This window comes from Miscanthus floridulus, chromosome 7 (genome assembly GCF_019320115.1).
Source record: "Miscanthus floridulus cultivar M001 chromosome 7, ASM1932011v1, whole genome shotgun sequence".
Classification (NCBI taxonomy): domain Eukaryota; kingdom Viridiplantae; phylum Streptophyta; class Magnoliopsida; order Poales; family Poaceae; genus Miscanthus; species Miscanthus floridulus.
Genome location: NC_089586.1, coordinates 87,579,231 through 87,592,166, shown reverse-complemented (window position 1 = coordinate 87,592,166; position 12,936 = coordinate 87,579,231). Strand labels below are relative to the sequence as shown.

Below are 12,936 nucleotides of genomic sequence, written 5' to 3'. Positions count from 1 at the left end.
GGGAGTGGGAGATGGCTGTGCCGAGCCACGGGATATTTAACTTTTTACCATTATTACCAATGGCGATTCCTAAGATAGCAGCTTTACGTTTGGCATTACGTTTTTAGCATCAGAGAGAGAAAAATGATACACATTTGCTACTTTTGCTCGCGTGACATGCCAGGTCCGCTGTCCTTCACGAATTCAAGTCAGCAGGCCAATGTAAAATGACCGCCCTACCCCTAGCATCTATATTACCCCGTGGCCCACTCCACTCTCTCCCATCTGTTCCCCTTTCTCCTTTCTCTGGTCCATGCGCGACGTCCGCCAGCCGTCGCCGTCGCCGCGCACAACGCCGCCCCCCACCGCGAGACATGTCCCTATCCCATTACGCCGAGTCATCTGCAAGGGCGAGGAGTCGGGTCCAAGGTGCCTGGAGCTCCCGCATCGCCTCCGTCTGTGTGGATCTAGTAGGTGAGTTGAGTGACTTTCCGTTGATCCCTTGCCTAGACTACGGCCTTACTCGGGTGGTGGAGGGGCGAAGCAAGAAGGATGGTGATAACCACAGGCATATGTACTTCAAGTGTGCGAGGAATGGGGTGAGTTCTGTGTACTGTCCATCCCCTATTGTCATAGTTAGAGTTCTAACTTTGGGTTTTTTTTGAAGTTTCCCAAGCTGTGTTGGTACTATAGATTTGAGAAGCAGTACTTTGAGCAGCTAAAGGAGAAGGGCATCATCCAGGTTCGCCCCTCCAACTAGGCAGAGTTGGTGGATCATGAAGATGTTTCAGTTGACAGTCCAAATGGTCCCGATAACAATAGGAAAGACCTAGAGCACAATATGGAGACATTGATTTGGAAGATGAACATGTTCATTGTGTGTGTTATATCTGTTGTTTTTGGATCTGTTGTGATGTATGTTACAATGAAGTGATAATGTATGGAAAATGAAAGTTGTGTTTCAATGTGACAATGTATGGAAATGAAAATTGTGTTTCAATGTGACAATGTGTAAATTCTGTTTCAATGTGTCTTTTGGCAGTTCCTAACTCGGTAACAAACACAAGACAGATCAACTGAAACAGTTGTACATGTTAACAACAATCACAAGATAGATCATGCACATGTTAACCATGACAGATTCAACATAACAGATCACATATAATAGATGGAACACATTAACCATAAACCAACCAGCAGTGCTACATTCAGGCCACATCAAATAGAGTTGTTTAGAGGAGTTGCCACAAGTTTTGTCCACATACAATAGTCTAGGCCACTTACATAGTTCTGGCCACTTACGTAAGCATGTCTGGCCAAGGCAAGGCCTCAATTACACAAAAAAGTCATTTTGAGAGCCTTTTACAACAAAAATGAATGTCCTCCCTGCTGTTTTTCCACTCCATTCACTCACTTCTTCCCCTTCTTAGCTGGACTCTTCTTGGTTTTGGTTGCTAGTTGCTTCTTCCTTGGAGTGAACTTCTTAGGAGGTGGGTCAACAGTTACTGTTGCAGTTTCATCTAGCTCACTCACAACTTGGAGTTCATGGCATAGGTTCCTATTTGTGAAGAAATAACATCAGAATGGCCTCAATTACACAAGTTGTAATGTTTTTTAAGTATGGCATATCTTCTAATGCTTGTAGAGGGTGGTGATGGCGGTGTAGGCTCAACCTCAAGTGGTGACACATCTAGGACATCCCTCTCAACAGCAGCTGCAGCTTCTGCTGCTGCAGATGCCTTGGCTATAGCTTCTTAGGCCTCCTTTGCTGCCCTAGCTGCTACTTCTCTAGCTACTACTGCCCTTGTCGTAGGTGTGTTTGCTCCACTTGGTGTATGGTTTGTCTTGTTCTTCTTCCTCCTAGGTCTAGGTGTTGACTTCTTAGTTCTTTTCCTATAACGCTAGTGTTAGGTATCATGATTTGAAGGCAACAATAATAGAAATCAGTTAGTGTGCAAATTACCTTTTCTCTGTGCCAGACAGATGACACCTCTACCTTCCACTCCTGTGGCCATACTCACCACAGTTAGGGCATTTCACTTGTCTTGTTGCTTTGCCACTTCTCTCACCTGGAGCAAGATGCCTTTTCTTCTTTCTGCCTTCCTGGTGGTCTAGTCTTCTTCGTAACTGGTGGGAACAACTTGAAGCCCTTGTCCACCTCTAGCCATTGCCTCTATCTGTTATGCTAGGAATGATCCCACGATATGCAGCCTAGAACTTCTCAACTGAGTAGTACTTGTCCACATACTGATCCATATTGGGTTGCCTCAGGGTTGTGATGACAACCAATGCATGTGAGCAAGGCTTTCCAGTAAGCTGCCACTCTCTACATGTGCAAACATGTTATGGTAGGTAGACAACATGCCTTCTAACCTCTTCATCCTTGTAAATCTCAGTCACTTCTGCTTCCTCTGAATGCCAATCCACTGGCTCAGCTACATCAGCAGCCATAGAGGGAGGAGGAGGAGTACATCAGCAGCCACAGAGGGAGGAGGAGTACTGCAGGTATCAACAGTGCCCTCTACATTCTCAAGGGCAGCATTAGAAGCTCTGCCACCTCCATTACCATGAATTCCACTGCCTTCACCAGTTGTCACACCAGAAACACACCTTCTACCAGAACTAGCATTAACAGACTCTCCATGTTTGCTGACCACATCAACTACAAGAAAGCAACCCTATCAGCCCATCTGTCCTTTATCAGCTGCTGAAAATACTCATCCCTTATGACTTTCCATTCAGAACCACTGTCAGTGTCAAGAACCCAGACTGCTAGAGTTTGTGATGGACCTCAAATGATCTTTGTGGCCATCTCCTCATGAAATTTCTCCAGACTATACTACAAGTTTCTATCCACCTACAGTTCATGCTCTTTACCAGCCATTTCTACTAGCCTATACTGCCCATCGGCGACAAACTTAGGAACCTTAACTACTAATCTAAATGCATTGCTAGGATCAATCCTGATAGGATGCAGCCCCAAAAAAAAATCAACGAGTTAGACAACATCCTACATGCCACGGTTCGTACACAACATCTACCATTTCGAATGCAATGAGATGGAGTGATTGATCTTACCAAATGGGACAGCTAGTCCAATCCATTGTTTGAGGAACTGAGGAATAGATCACCGGGCTAAGTAGAGATGGACAAAACCCAAATCAAATCGACAAACCTTAACCCTAATCCCCAAATCAAGGCAACAATGCAGACCACGGACAGGGTTCCAAGCAGGCCCATACCTTTACACCATCGCCAAAGTGCTCGGGGAGGACATGTCTCGCGGTGGGGGGCGGCATCGTACGCGGCGGCGATGGCAGCTGGCGGGCGTCGCGTGCGGACCAAAGAAAGGAGAAATGAGAGCGAATGGGAGAGAGTGGAGTGGGCCGTGGGGTAATATAGATGTCAGGGGCAGGGCGGTCATTTTACATTGGCTTGCTGACTTGGATCTGAGAAGGACAGCGGACCTGGCGTGCCACGCAAGCAAAAGTGACAAATGTGTATCGTTTTTCTCTCTCCGATGCTAAAAACGTAGCGCCAAACCTAGAGCTGCTATCTTAGGAGTCGCCATTGGTAATAATGGTAAAAAGTTAAATATCCCCCGAGCCGCTAGGGTTGTCGGAGTTGGAGTTCCGGGCTCCACGTTTTCGGTGTGGCTTGATGAATTTTTTTAGGGGATTTCGGCGAGGCTGATACTGCTGATGATAGATCACCTTTGGGCCAAATGTCGTTCCTTGGGTGGGCCGATTAAAATGTACCTTTATTAATTTTTGCAAAAAAAAACTTTAACCAGTATGAATGATATTGGCTCCGTTTGCGTGCTCTTAGACCCAGCTTAATCCGCTTCTTTTTTCATCCGGAACAGTATTTTTCTTTCATAAATTCCTCCAGCATTCCTCCAAACCATCTAAATTCCTCCAGCCGAACACCCCCATTCACACTGCATTTGGGCCTAGCCGTGCGCTTTCATCGATGCTGTGGATGACGCCGACCCGGACGTGCGGTCAATTGCTCCTTGTTTAGTTTCTAAGTAGGCCCTGTTCGGCTTACTCCATATCCAACTTGTTGACTTTTTTTTAGCTAAAACAGTATTTTTTTTCTCACAACAATTCAGCCAGAATAGTATTTTTCAGTCAATTTCAGCCAAAATTCAGCCAGCCGAACGGGCCTCTAGTTTACTCCCTGTCAAATTAATTCATGAGATAAATTTATTAAGCCTAATTAATCCATTACTAGCACATATTCACTGTAGCACCACATTGTCAAATCATGAACTAACTAGGCTTAAAAAATTCGTCTCGTATAGTAGTCGCAATTTGTACAATTAGTTATTTTGTAGTCTATATTTAATAATCTATGCATGTGTCTAAACATCCGATGTGATATGAAATAAACTTTAGAGAAGAAACTAAATAAGGCCTATATTTTGTTAAAATTATTTGTCGGAAAGCGAAGACGACGTATATTTTGGGACGTAGGCAGCCGTGGACAAAAATCAATGGGCCCCACTCATCGGTGGGTCGTAGCAACGCACGCGGTTGGTCCAGCGGGCGAGGAGATCCCGACTTGCGCCCAAAGAAGATGCAGGATCCAGGATTTTAACCGGAGTTTTCTATTCCACGAGCTTATCCACATATATAGGGATGAAAACGGATCGGATACGAACGGATATTACTCATATTATATTTGTTTTCATATTTCTGTTCGGATTCGGATTTGGACACGGATAGCGTTCGGATACATATACGAATACGGATTGACTCGGTTACGGATACGAATAATGAGTATCGAATACGGTATGAATCGGATTCGGAGAAGGTCGGATACAAATATCTATTCGGATATTGAGTAAAAGCAGCATATATATATATATATATATATATATATATATATATATATATATATATATCATATGTGCGCAAACCATTACACCACTCTATGAGTCCATAATCCATCTAGATTAAGCCGAAAGACTAAAGAGTAAAGCAACAAATAAGATAAAGATACAGATACATCATACATCAAACATCATACAAGCACCAATCTTCGCGGCATGAGTAGAAATAGCCAAGCTCATGGCTTCATGGGTCTCATGGAGTCATGGTCATGGATTCAAGATCTACAATCCTTATATAGGCCATTTTTTTCATTTGAGAAAGTTTGAACAAAATGTAGTTCAAATTTCACAAGTGTGTGACATAGTTTTAGAAAGTCTATATGAGATTCAAGAATTTGTGACTAGTGTTTGATAAAACTTTCTCAAATGGGAAAATGAGCTATGTAACAATTGTAGATCTTGCTGAGATGATCAAACTTGGTATTCAGAGTTTTTTCATCTGAGGTCATTTAGTGTCTCATTTGAGCAAGTTTGACCAAGTCAAATTTGGTCAAATGAAAAAACAACACTTTGACTCTAGTATTATGAACTCTAAATGACTTCAAATTGAAAAGTTTTGAATACCAAGTTTGTTCAACTCATCAAGATCTACAATTCTTGTTTTGGTCAACTTTCCAGTTGAGATAGTTTGGACGGTTCAAATTTGTGATTTTTAAATTTCGATGCTTACAAACTAGTTTTCGGAACCCTAGATTGTCTCAAATTGAAAAGTTTTGAATACCAAGTTTGTTCAGCTCATCAAGATATACAATCCTTATATAGGCTATTTTTTCATTTGAGAAAGTTTGAATAAAATGTAGTTCAAATGTGTGTGACATAGTTTCAGAAAGTCTATATGAGATTCAAGAATTTGTGACTAGTGTTTGATAAAACTTTCTCAAATGGGAAAATTAGCTATGTAACAATTGTATATCTTGCTGAGACGATCAAACTTGGTATTCAGAGTTTTTTCATCTGAGGTCATTTAGTGTCTCATTTGAGCAAGTTTGACCAAGTCAAATTTGGTCAAATGAAAAAACAACACTTTGACTCTAGTATTATCAACTCTAAATGACTTCAAATTGAAAAGTTTTGAATACCAAGTTTGTTCAACTCATCAAGATCTACAATTGTTGTTTTGGTCAACTTTCCATTTGAGATAGTTTGGACGGTTCAAATTTATGATTTTTAAATTTCGACGTTTACAAACTAGTTTTCGGAACCCTAGATTGTCTCAAATTGAAAAGTTTTGAATACCAAATTTGTTCATCTCATCAAGATCTACAATCCTTATATAGGCCATTTTTTCATTTGAGAAAGTTTGAACAAAATATAGTTCAAATTTTACAAGTGTGTGACATAGTTTCAGAAAGTCTATATGAGATTCAAGAATTTATAACTAGTGTTTGATAAAACTTTCTCAAATGGGAAAATGAGCTATGTAACAATTGTAGATCTTTCTGAGATGATCAAACTTGGTATTCAGAGTTTTTTCATCTGAGGTCATTTAGTGTCTCATTTGAGCAAGTTTGACCAAGTCAAATTTGGTCAAATGAAAAAACAACACTTTGACTCTAGTATTATGAACTCTAAATGACTTCAAATTGAAAAGTTTTGAATACCAAGTTTGTTCAACTCATCAAGATCTACAATTGTTGTTTTGGTCAACTTTTCATTTAAGATAGTTTGGATGGTTCAAATTTGTGATTTTTAAATTTTAACGCCTATAAACTAGTTTTCCATTTGAGAAAGTTTGGACGGTTTAAATTTTGAAGCACTAAATGATTTCAAACGAAAAAGTTGTAAATAACAAAGTTTCATAACTTTTTGAGATCTATAATTTTTATTTTGATCATTTCTCCATCCAAGGTCGTTTGAATAATATCCGGATAATATCCGTTTTTAAATATCCGGATATATCCGATGCTTAACCGGATTATCCGATATCCGCCGGATATCGATGATATTACATCCGTATTTGATATCCGCCTAAGATATCCGTTTTAGTATCCGTATCCGAAAAAAATTACGAATATCCGAGTAACTATCCAGATAAGTGTTCATATTTGTTCGGTCGAACGGACGGTCGAATAAATATCCGTACCGTTTTCATCCATACACATATATCGTCATTGACATTGTGCCCGACATACGGGTCCCGCCAAGACACGCGAGCTGAGCAGCACCCCAGCGGATTCGAAATTCACGGGCAGGCCCCTGGACCCGGGGAAAGCGAGCGGTTGTTCAGCCACTGACGTGCGGGGCCCCGCGCGTCAAGTCCCCAGCCGCACCGCCTAGAGGTATCTCTTCGCGTGGAAGCAAACGAGGCGTGATAAAGAGGGGCTCCGGTGTGTCCCGGCGTTGCCCGCATCGACACTCGCCACGCACCACCACCACTGCTGCGGCTCACGGCTACGCCCTCCCGCCCTCCCGCCCTCCCGACCCCCGTCCCCTCCTCCTCTCCCTGCTACTAGCACCTAGAGTTTCGCCCGAATCGATCGCCGACTGACTCCGCTAGGGTTCGGCCCGATCGCCGCTTGTCCTCCCGGCTCCCGCGGGGGCCCCGCCGCGATGTCTGACCGGGGCTCGTCGTCTGGGCCGACGTTTTTCCCCTTTGGCCCGCAGGCCGAGGCGTGGGACGTCACCTTCAAGGTGAGGTATCCGACCGAAAAACTTGTGTTTCCGTACTTTGTTCCTTTGTGATGATATGTGGACGGTACTCGGTAGTGGCGCGAGGCGCGGGAAACCGCCTTGTAGCTTGTAGGGTGATCGATTTGGGGAGGCCGGGGGTTGGGGTTTCTGTGTTGAATCGTCAATCGGCCGTAGGAGTAGTGCGGATTCGGGGTTTCATCGACGGAAAGAGGGGTTTTCCGTTCTCTTGGTGTGGTTATAGGATGGTTCTAGGGTTTTACGACTTGGTTTTGCGATTGGTTTGTTTGTGTAGGTTCTTTTCGTTGGTGAACACGTATTTTGGTCTTTATGGTTTATCCGTGAAGATGATGGTGGTGTGAGACCATGATGTAGATTGGGTCTTTTTCTGTCGCATTATTATAGTAAAAATTGTGAGGATGCACCTATATCTAACTTTTAGCGCTTAGGGTATTATCCTTACGAAATTTACTCCTACTTGGTACGATGTGATCTTTGAATCACACTATCAGACTGTTGTAGATGAGATCCTCTCTTTGGGCTTTTAAAATAGCAAGGAAAAGAAATCTTTTGGGCAAGTTAAAGTCGTGTATTATTCAGAACGAGATCTGTTTACCTTCTGATAAGATTGATGTTTTGGTCCAGAATATGGTTGTGTAGATCTTCCAATTTATAGTTTGTTTGCAGTATATGTTTGTGTAGTTTCTATCTGTGCGTTTTGTGGACTGAAGCACAGAAATGATATATTTTCAAAAGGTTTTAGGCAGAAGGGGAACCTAAGGTTTGTTATTACCATGTTACAGTTTGTAGCACTTGCTTCTTTTCTACTGTTTGAGTATATGAGATTCCGGTCATGTAGTTGTTTCAAAATAATAAGGTTGCATAGCATTGCACACCTCTTCCCAGCCCTATGCATGCTAGTTGAACACTATTGGTCAATATATTTGCTGGTGTCTCGTGTGATTGTGTTGACTATTGTGTGTCATATGTCATATTAAGTTTCAATGATCTTCAGTTAGACAAATTTATTTCGTTTGTATGATTCCACCATTTAAGGGCTTGTTTGGAACTTCGGATGCACCTGTATTTACCTCAATCCACATGTGTTGAGTGGATTGGGGTGGAACTTAGTTTCCAACACACATAGATCGAGTGCATCCAAACAAGGCCTAAGCTCGCTAAACAGTCCTTCCTTTGCATACCCCTTTATGGTCAAGCCTGCAGGCCTACAATTTTACTCCCTCCGTCCTAAATTATAAGATGTTTTGGCTTTTCTAGATACATTGTTTTTACTATGTATATATCTAGACATAATATATATCTAAGTACATAACAAAAGCTATGTATCTAGAAAAGCCAAGACATCTTATAATTTGGAATGGAGGGTGTATATGTTTATTTATCTAGATTGTTCTTACCTATTGTTCTTTTTATGTGTTTCAAAACATGGTTGGTTAGAGCTTTTTGTTCTTGCATGTAGTCTATACCCTAACTAATTTCTGTTCCCACTAAGGCCTTAGGCCTAACACAACTTGCTTGGGACTAAAAAGGCTTTGTTGGTATTAGAGAGCTTAGGTCTCCGGAGGTCAAATTAACAAGCTTTTGTGTCCACAACTTATATATGATTTATGTTCTGACTTAGGCTAATTCTCATAGCACTGTTTTGATGTTATCTTCTGTTATTATTATTAATAATAATTTATTATTACTACTACTAATACTGTTTGCAAAATGATATCATCTTTTTGTTAAGTCCATATGATTCTCTCTTTTGATTGCAACTTATCAAATCTTTTCTTTTTGATATTTCAGGTCAAATATGGTGATACGCTTAAAAGGTTTTATGGTTGTGTCAATGGGAATCATTTTGACATGAATTTATCTTCTCTGCGGGCAAAGATAGCTACTGCCTTTAAGTTTGGTCCTGATGCTGATTTTGTTCTGACTTACACCGATGAGGATGGTGATATTGTCATGCTAGATGATGACGATGACTTGCGTGATGCAGCTCTGCGTCAGAAATTAAACCCTCTGAGGATTACTGTTCAACTGAAAAAAAATCAACCAACTGAAAAAAAAGATGCCTCTGCACCTGTGAAACCCACTGCTCAGGATCCACTATCCCAGATAATGTCAGCTATTGAAGGTTTGAAGCCTGTTCAGGAAGATGGTCTGGCTCATATAAAATCAGCTATTGGTGAAGCAATCAAGTCTATCCCAGAGCCAATACCTGATGCCCTTGCTAAACTCTCTCATGAAATACTTGATGCAGCACCACCACCATTAGCTGAGCTGATGAAACCTTTTGCACAATTGATGGCACCAAACAGTAATGGCAATGGGCCATCTCATGTGCATGCTGAGGGGTCATCTAGCTCTTCCAGTGGTGTGACACAGACACAGGCGCCGGCCATGGCCCTGGCCCCGGCTGAAGCTAAAAATGAGCCCAAAGTTAAGCCAAGTTTGGGTCTTAGGGCTGTGTTAAAAGAGGCTGCTGCACCTGTTCCTAATGCTGGAGCTCCTCAAGTTCAACAGCCATCCATGTACCCATCTGTTGAGGAGTTGCTGTTCCCCTGTAATTCAGTTGACAAATCTGTTTGCAAAGGGAAGAGTGATGCTCAAAATAAGGGCAAAACTGTTATGTCCTCAGCCACCCAACCTGCCCCTTACTCTCTTCCTACTCATGCCCCACCTCCGCCACCTCCATGCATTTCAGAATGGTCCCGGCCACGAAGAAGCCAACAACACCCATGGCAATATGAAGACAATGCAAAAGCCACTAGTGATTCTAGATGGCGCATTCCAATGTACAAAATGCCCTATGCACCACCACCTCCAGCAGTGCCACCCCCGGGCTATGGACCTTCTCCACATTTTCCTTATCCAGGCCGCCTCTTGTCTTCTGGACATCCATACGGAGATCTTGCGGGTAACATGGAAAACTCAGCAGCACGTAGTCTGCATAGATGGATTCAGTGTGATGGCTGTGGAGTGCAACCAATTGTTGGTCCGCGTTATAAATCTAATGTGTAAGGCCCTGAATAAGTTTCTACTTTAATATTTTGTTCGTTGTATTTGATGATGTTAGCTCTGACATTTTCCTTATTTGCCCTACAGGAAGGAAGACTATGATTTATGTGATTCCTGTTTCCAACGCATGGGAAATGAAATGGAGTACACCAAAATAGACAAACCTATTTTACCCCACAGGTTTCTCAGAGATCCTCATGCGGTGGGTACCTCATCTTGTTCTTCATGGAATAAACTCTTTTTGTATGAAAGTTCCTCATCATAATAACTGATTTGAATTTTTTTTCCTTCAAAGAACCGAAAGGTGCACCACACACGAGTTCTAATGAAGTCAAAACGGGAGAAACTTGAAAGTCGCTTCATTTTGGATGTAACTGTCCTTGATGGAACACTGATGACACCTTCTACCCCGTTCACTAAGATTTGGCGCATGCATAACAATGGGTCTGTTGTGTGGCCACTCGGCACACAGCTTATCTGGGTTGGTGGAGATCAGTTTGCATTGCAGACATCTGTTCCATTAGAGGTAGCTCTACATATTCATTGCTTTTTACGTATTTATCTGCTTGCTGTTTCGATTGCAAATTAGGCTGCAAGTTGTAGAAGAAAAAATTCTTAGTTGGAGTTTTGTTGTTGTTGTTGTTGTTGTTGTGCAGATTCCTGTGGATGGCTTTCCTGTGGACAAAGAGATTGATGTTGCTGTTGATTTTGTGGCACCTACAAGGCCAGGGAGGTACATATCTTACTGGAGGTTGGCTTCACCTTCTGGTCAGAAATTTGGTCAGCGAGTTTGGGTTCATATCCAGGTTGGTACCCCACTGCTATCCAAAATATGGTTGCTTACTTTGTTAAAAAATTGGTTTACTCTTTGATAATTTTCCTTATGTCGGCTGATGTTCTGAACTGCAACTGTATCTGTAGGTGGAAGACCCTTCTTTTGTTAATGACAATAACAGGAATGCTGCTATTAACCTGAACCTGCCTCCAGAGAGCAATAGTGCAAACACAACCAATTTAATTGATGTGAACATTGAGCCTGTTGACTCAGCCCTTAGCGCACATGCCAAACGCACAAAAGAGTTCCATTTCTGTTCAACTGATGTTTCTGAGCCCAAGAAATCTCTGCCTACCACGTTGGTCGGTACCTCTTTGTCTGCACCAGCTCCTGCAAACCCAACCGGTGATGTTTCCATATCCAGTACATCTGCTGCTGCTTTTGTGCCCTCTGTTAATGTGCCTATGCCTGAAGTTGTTACTACTCATACACCATTACCTGCTATGCCTGTGCTGCCTACAAATATACCTATTTCCGCTCCAGTATCTGCTCCTGCAATTGCCCCTGTGCCTGTGCCTCCACCTGTTAGTGCGCCTCCTCCACCTGTTAATGCCGTGGTACCTGAGCTGTCTGACCTGGATGTTCACAATGAGGAGAAGTTGCTGAGGGAGCTGGAGGAAATGGGTTTTAGGCAGATCGATCTCAACAAGGAAATCCTTAGGCAGAACAATTACAACCTGGAGCAGTCTGTTGATGACCTATGTGGCGTGAATGAATGGGATCCACTCCTTGCAGAGCTGGAAGAGATGGTAAGACACTAAGACATATGCCTCTGCCTTATTCTGTGTAGTTCCAGCAACTTGCTACAAGCTTCTTGAGTCGTTTGTTCTTTAGGGATTTGAAGACACAGAGGTGAACAAGGAGCTGCTTGCGAAGAATGGGGGAAGCATCAAGCGAGCTGTGATGGACCTCATTGCCAGGGAGAAAAAGGACAAGTGAAGATCGTGTGCCAGTGTGCTGTGTGCACATAGCTATCTAGACCTAAGTATATATGGGTAAATAATGAGACGGCTGTGCCACTGTGGTGCAGCCATAGTGCGAGTTTGCTTATGGTGAACTGTTCGTGCTATGTTTCTTTATGTATCTGTCGTGCGTGTGGTGTCGATGAACCCAAGTATGTGCGCGTGTGCGCCCCAGCAGTTACCTTGCCATGCCCGAGGTGTACTGCTGCTGCTTGTATGGACTGGCTGTCGTGCCTACTCTGTCACTGAGATGTGAACCTATCTATGTATGTATTATGATGCGTGGACCAATGTTTGATGCTTGTACTCTCGCCCTTGTAAGGCTGTCTCGTGACCTATTGCTGAACTCAAATTTAAAATAGGTCTTCAATCGGGTATTGCAAAATTTAAATTCAAACTAGGTCTCTAACATAATCATTTTTTGTTTGGGCTTATTTGGCTGATAAGCTTTTAAACTTAAATCTAAAATGGGTTTCTGATGTAATATCTATAGCCTCCAACACGTCTATTTATAGAAAGAGTTATTTTTTTGAGTCTCGTTGTTGAAGAAAATAAAAAATAAGTATTAAGTACTAATTTTTTTTTTTTTTTTTTGTCTATAACAC

The 12,936-nt window shown here is 42.3% G+C and overlaps 1 protein-coding gene across 1 annotated transcript; it reads left to right on the top strand.

Moving 5' to 3' along the window:
* The first annotated feature begins 7,281 nt into the window (after window positions 1-7,281).
* On the top strand, window positions 7,282-12,637 carry LOC136467234 (protein NBR1 homolog). Its single transcript, XM_066465848.1, has 7 exons — window positions 7,282-7,507; window positions 9,317-10,533; window positions 10,622-10,736; window positions 10,830-11,060; window positions 11,191-11,340; window positions 11,456-12,118; window positions 12,204-12,637. The coding sequence occupies exons 1-7, from the start codon at window positions 7,427-7,429 to the stop codon at window positions 12,306-12,308; spliced, it is 2,562 nt and encodes an 853-aa protein (XP_066321945.1). The 5' UTR covers window positions 7,282-7,426; the 3' UTR covers window positions 12,309-12,637.
* Window positions 12,638-12,936: the final 299 nt, after the last annotated feature.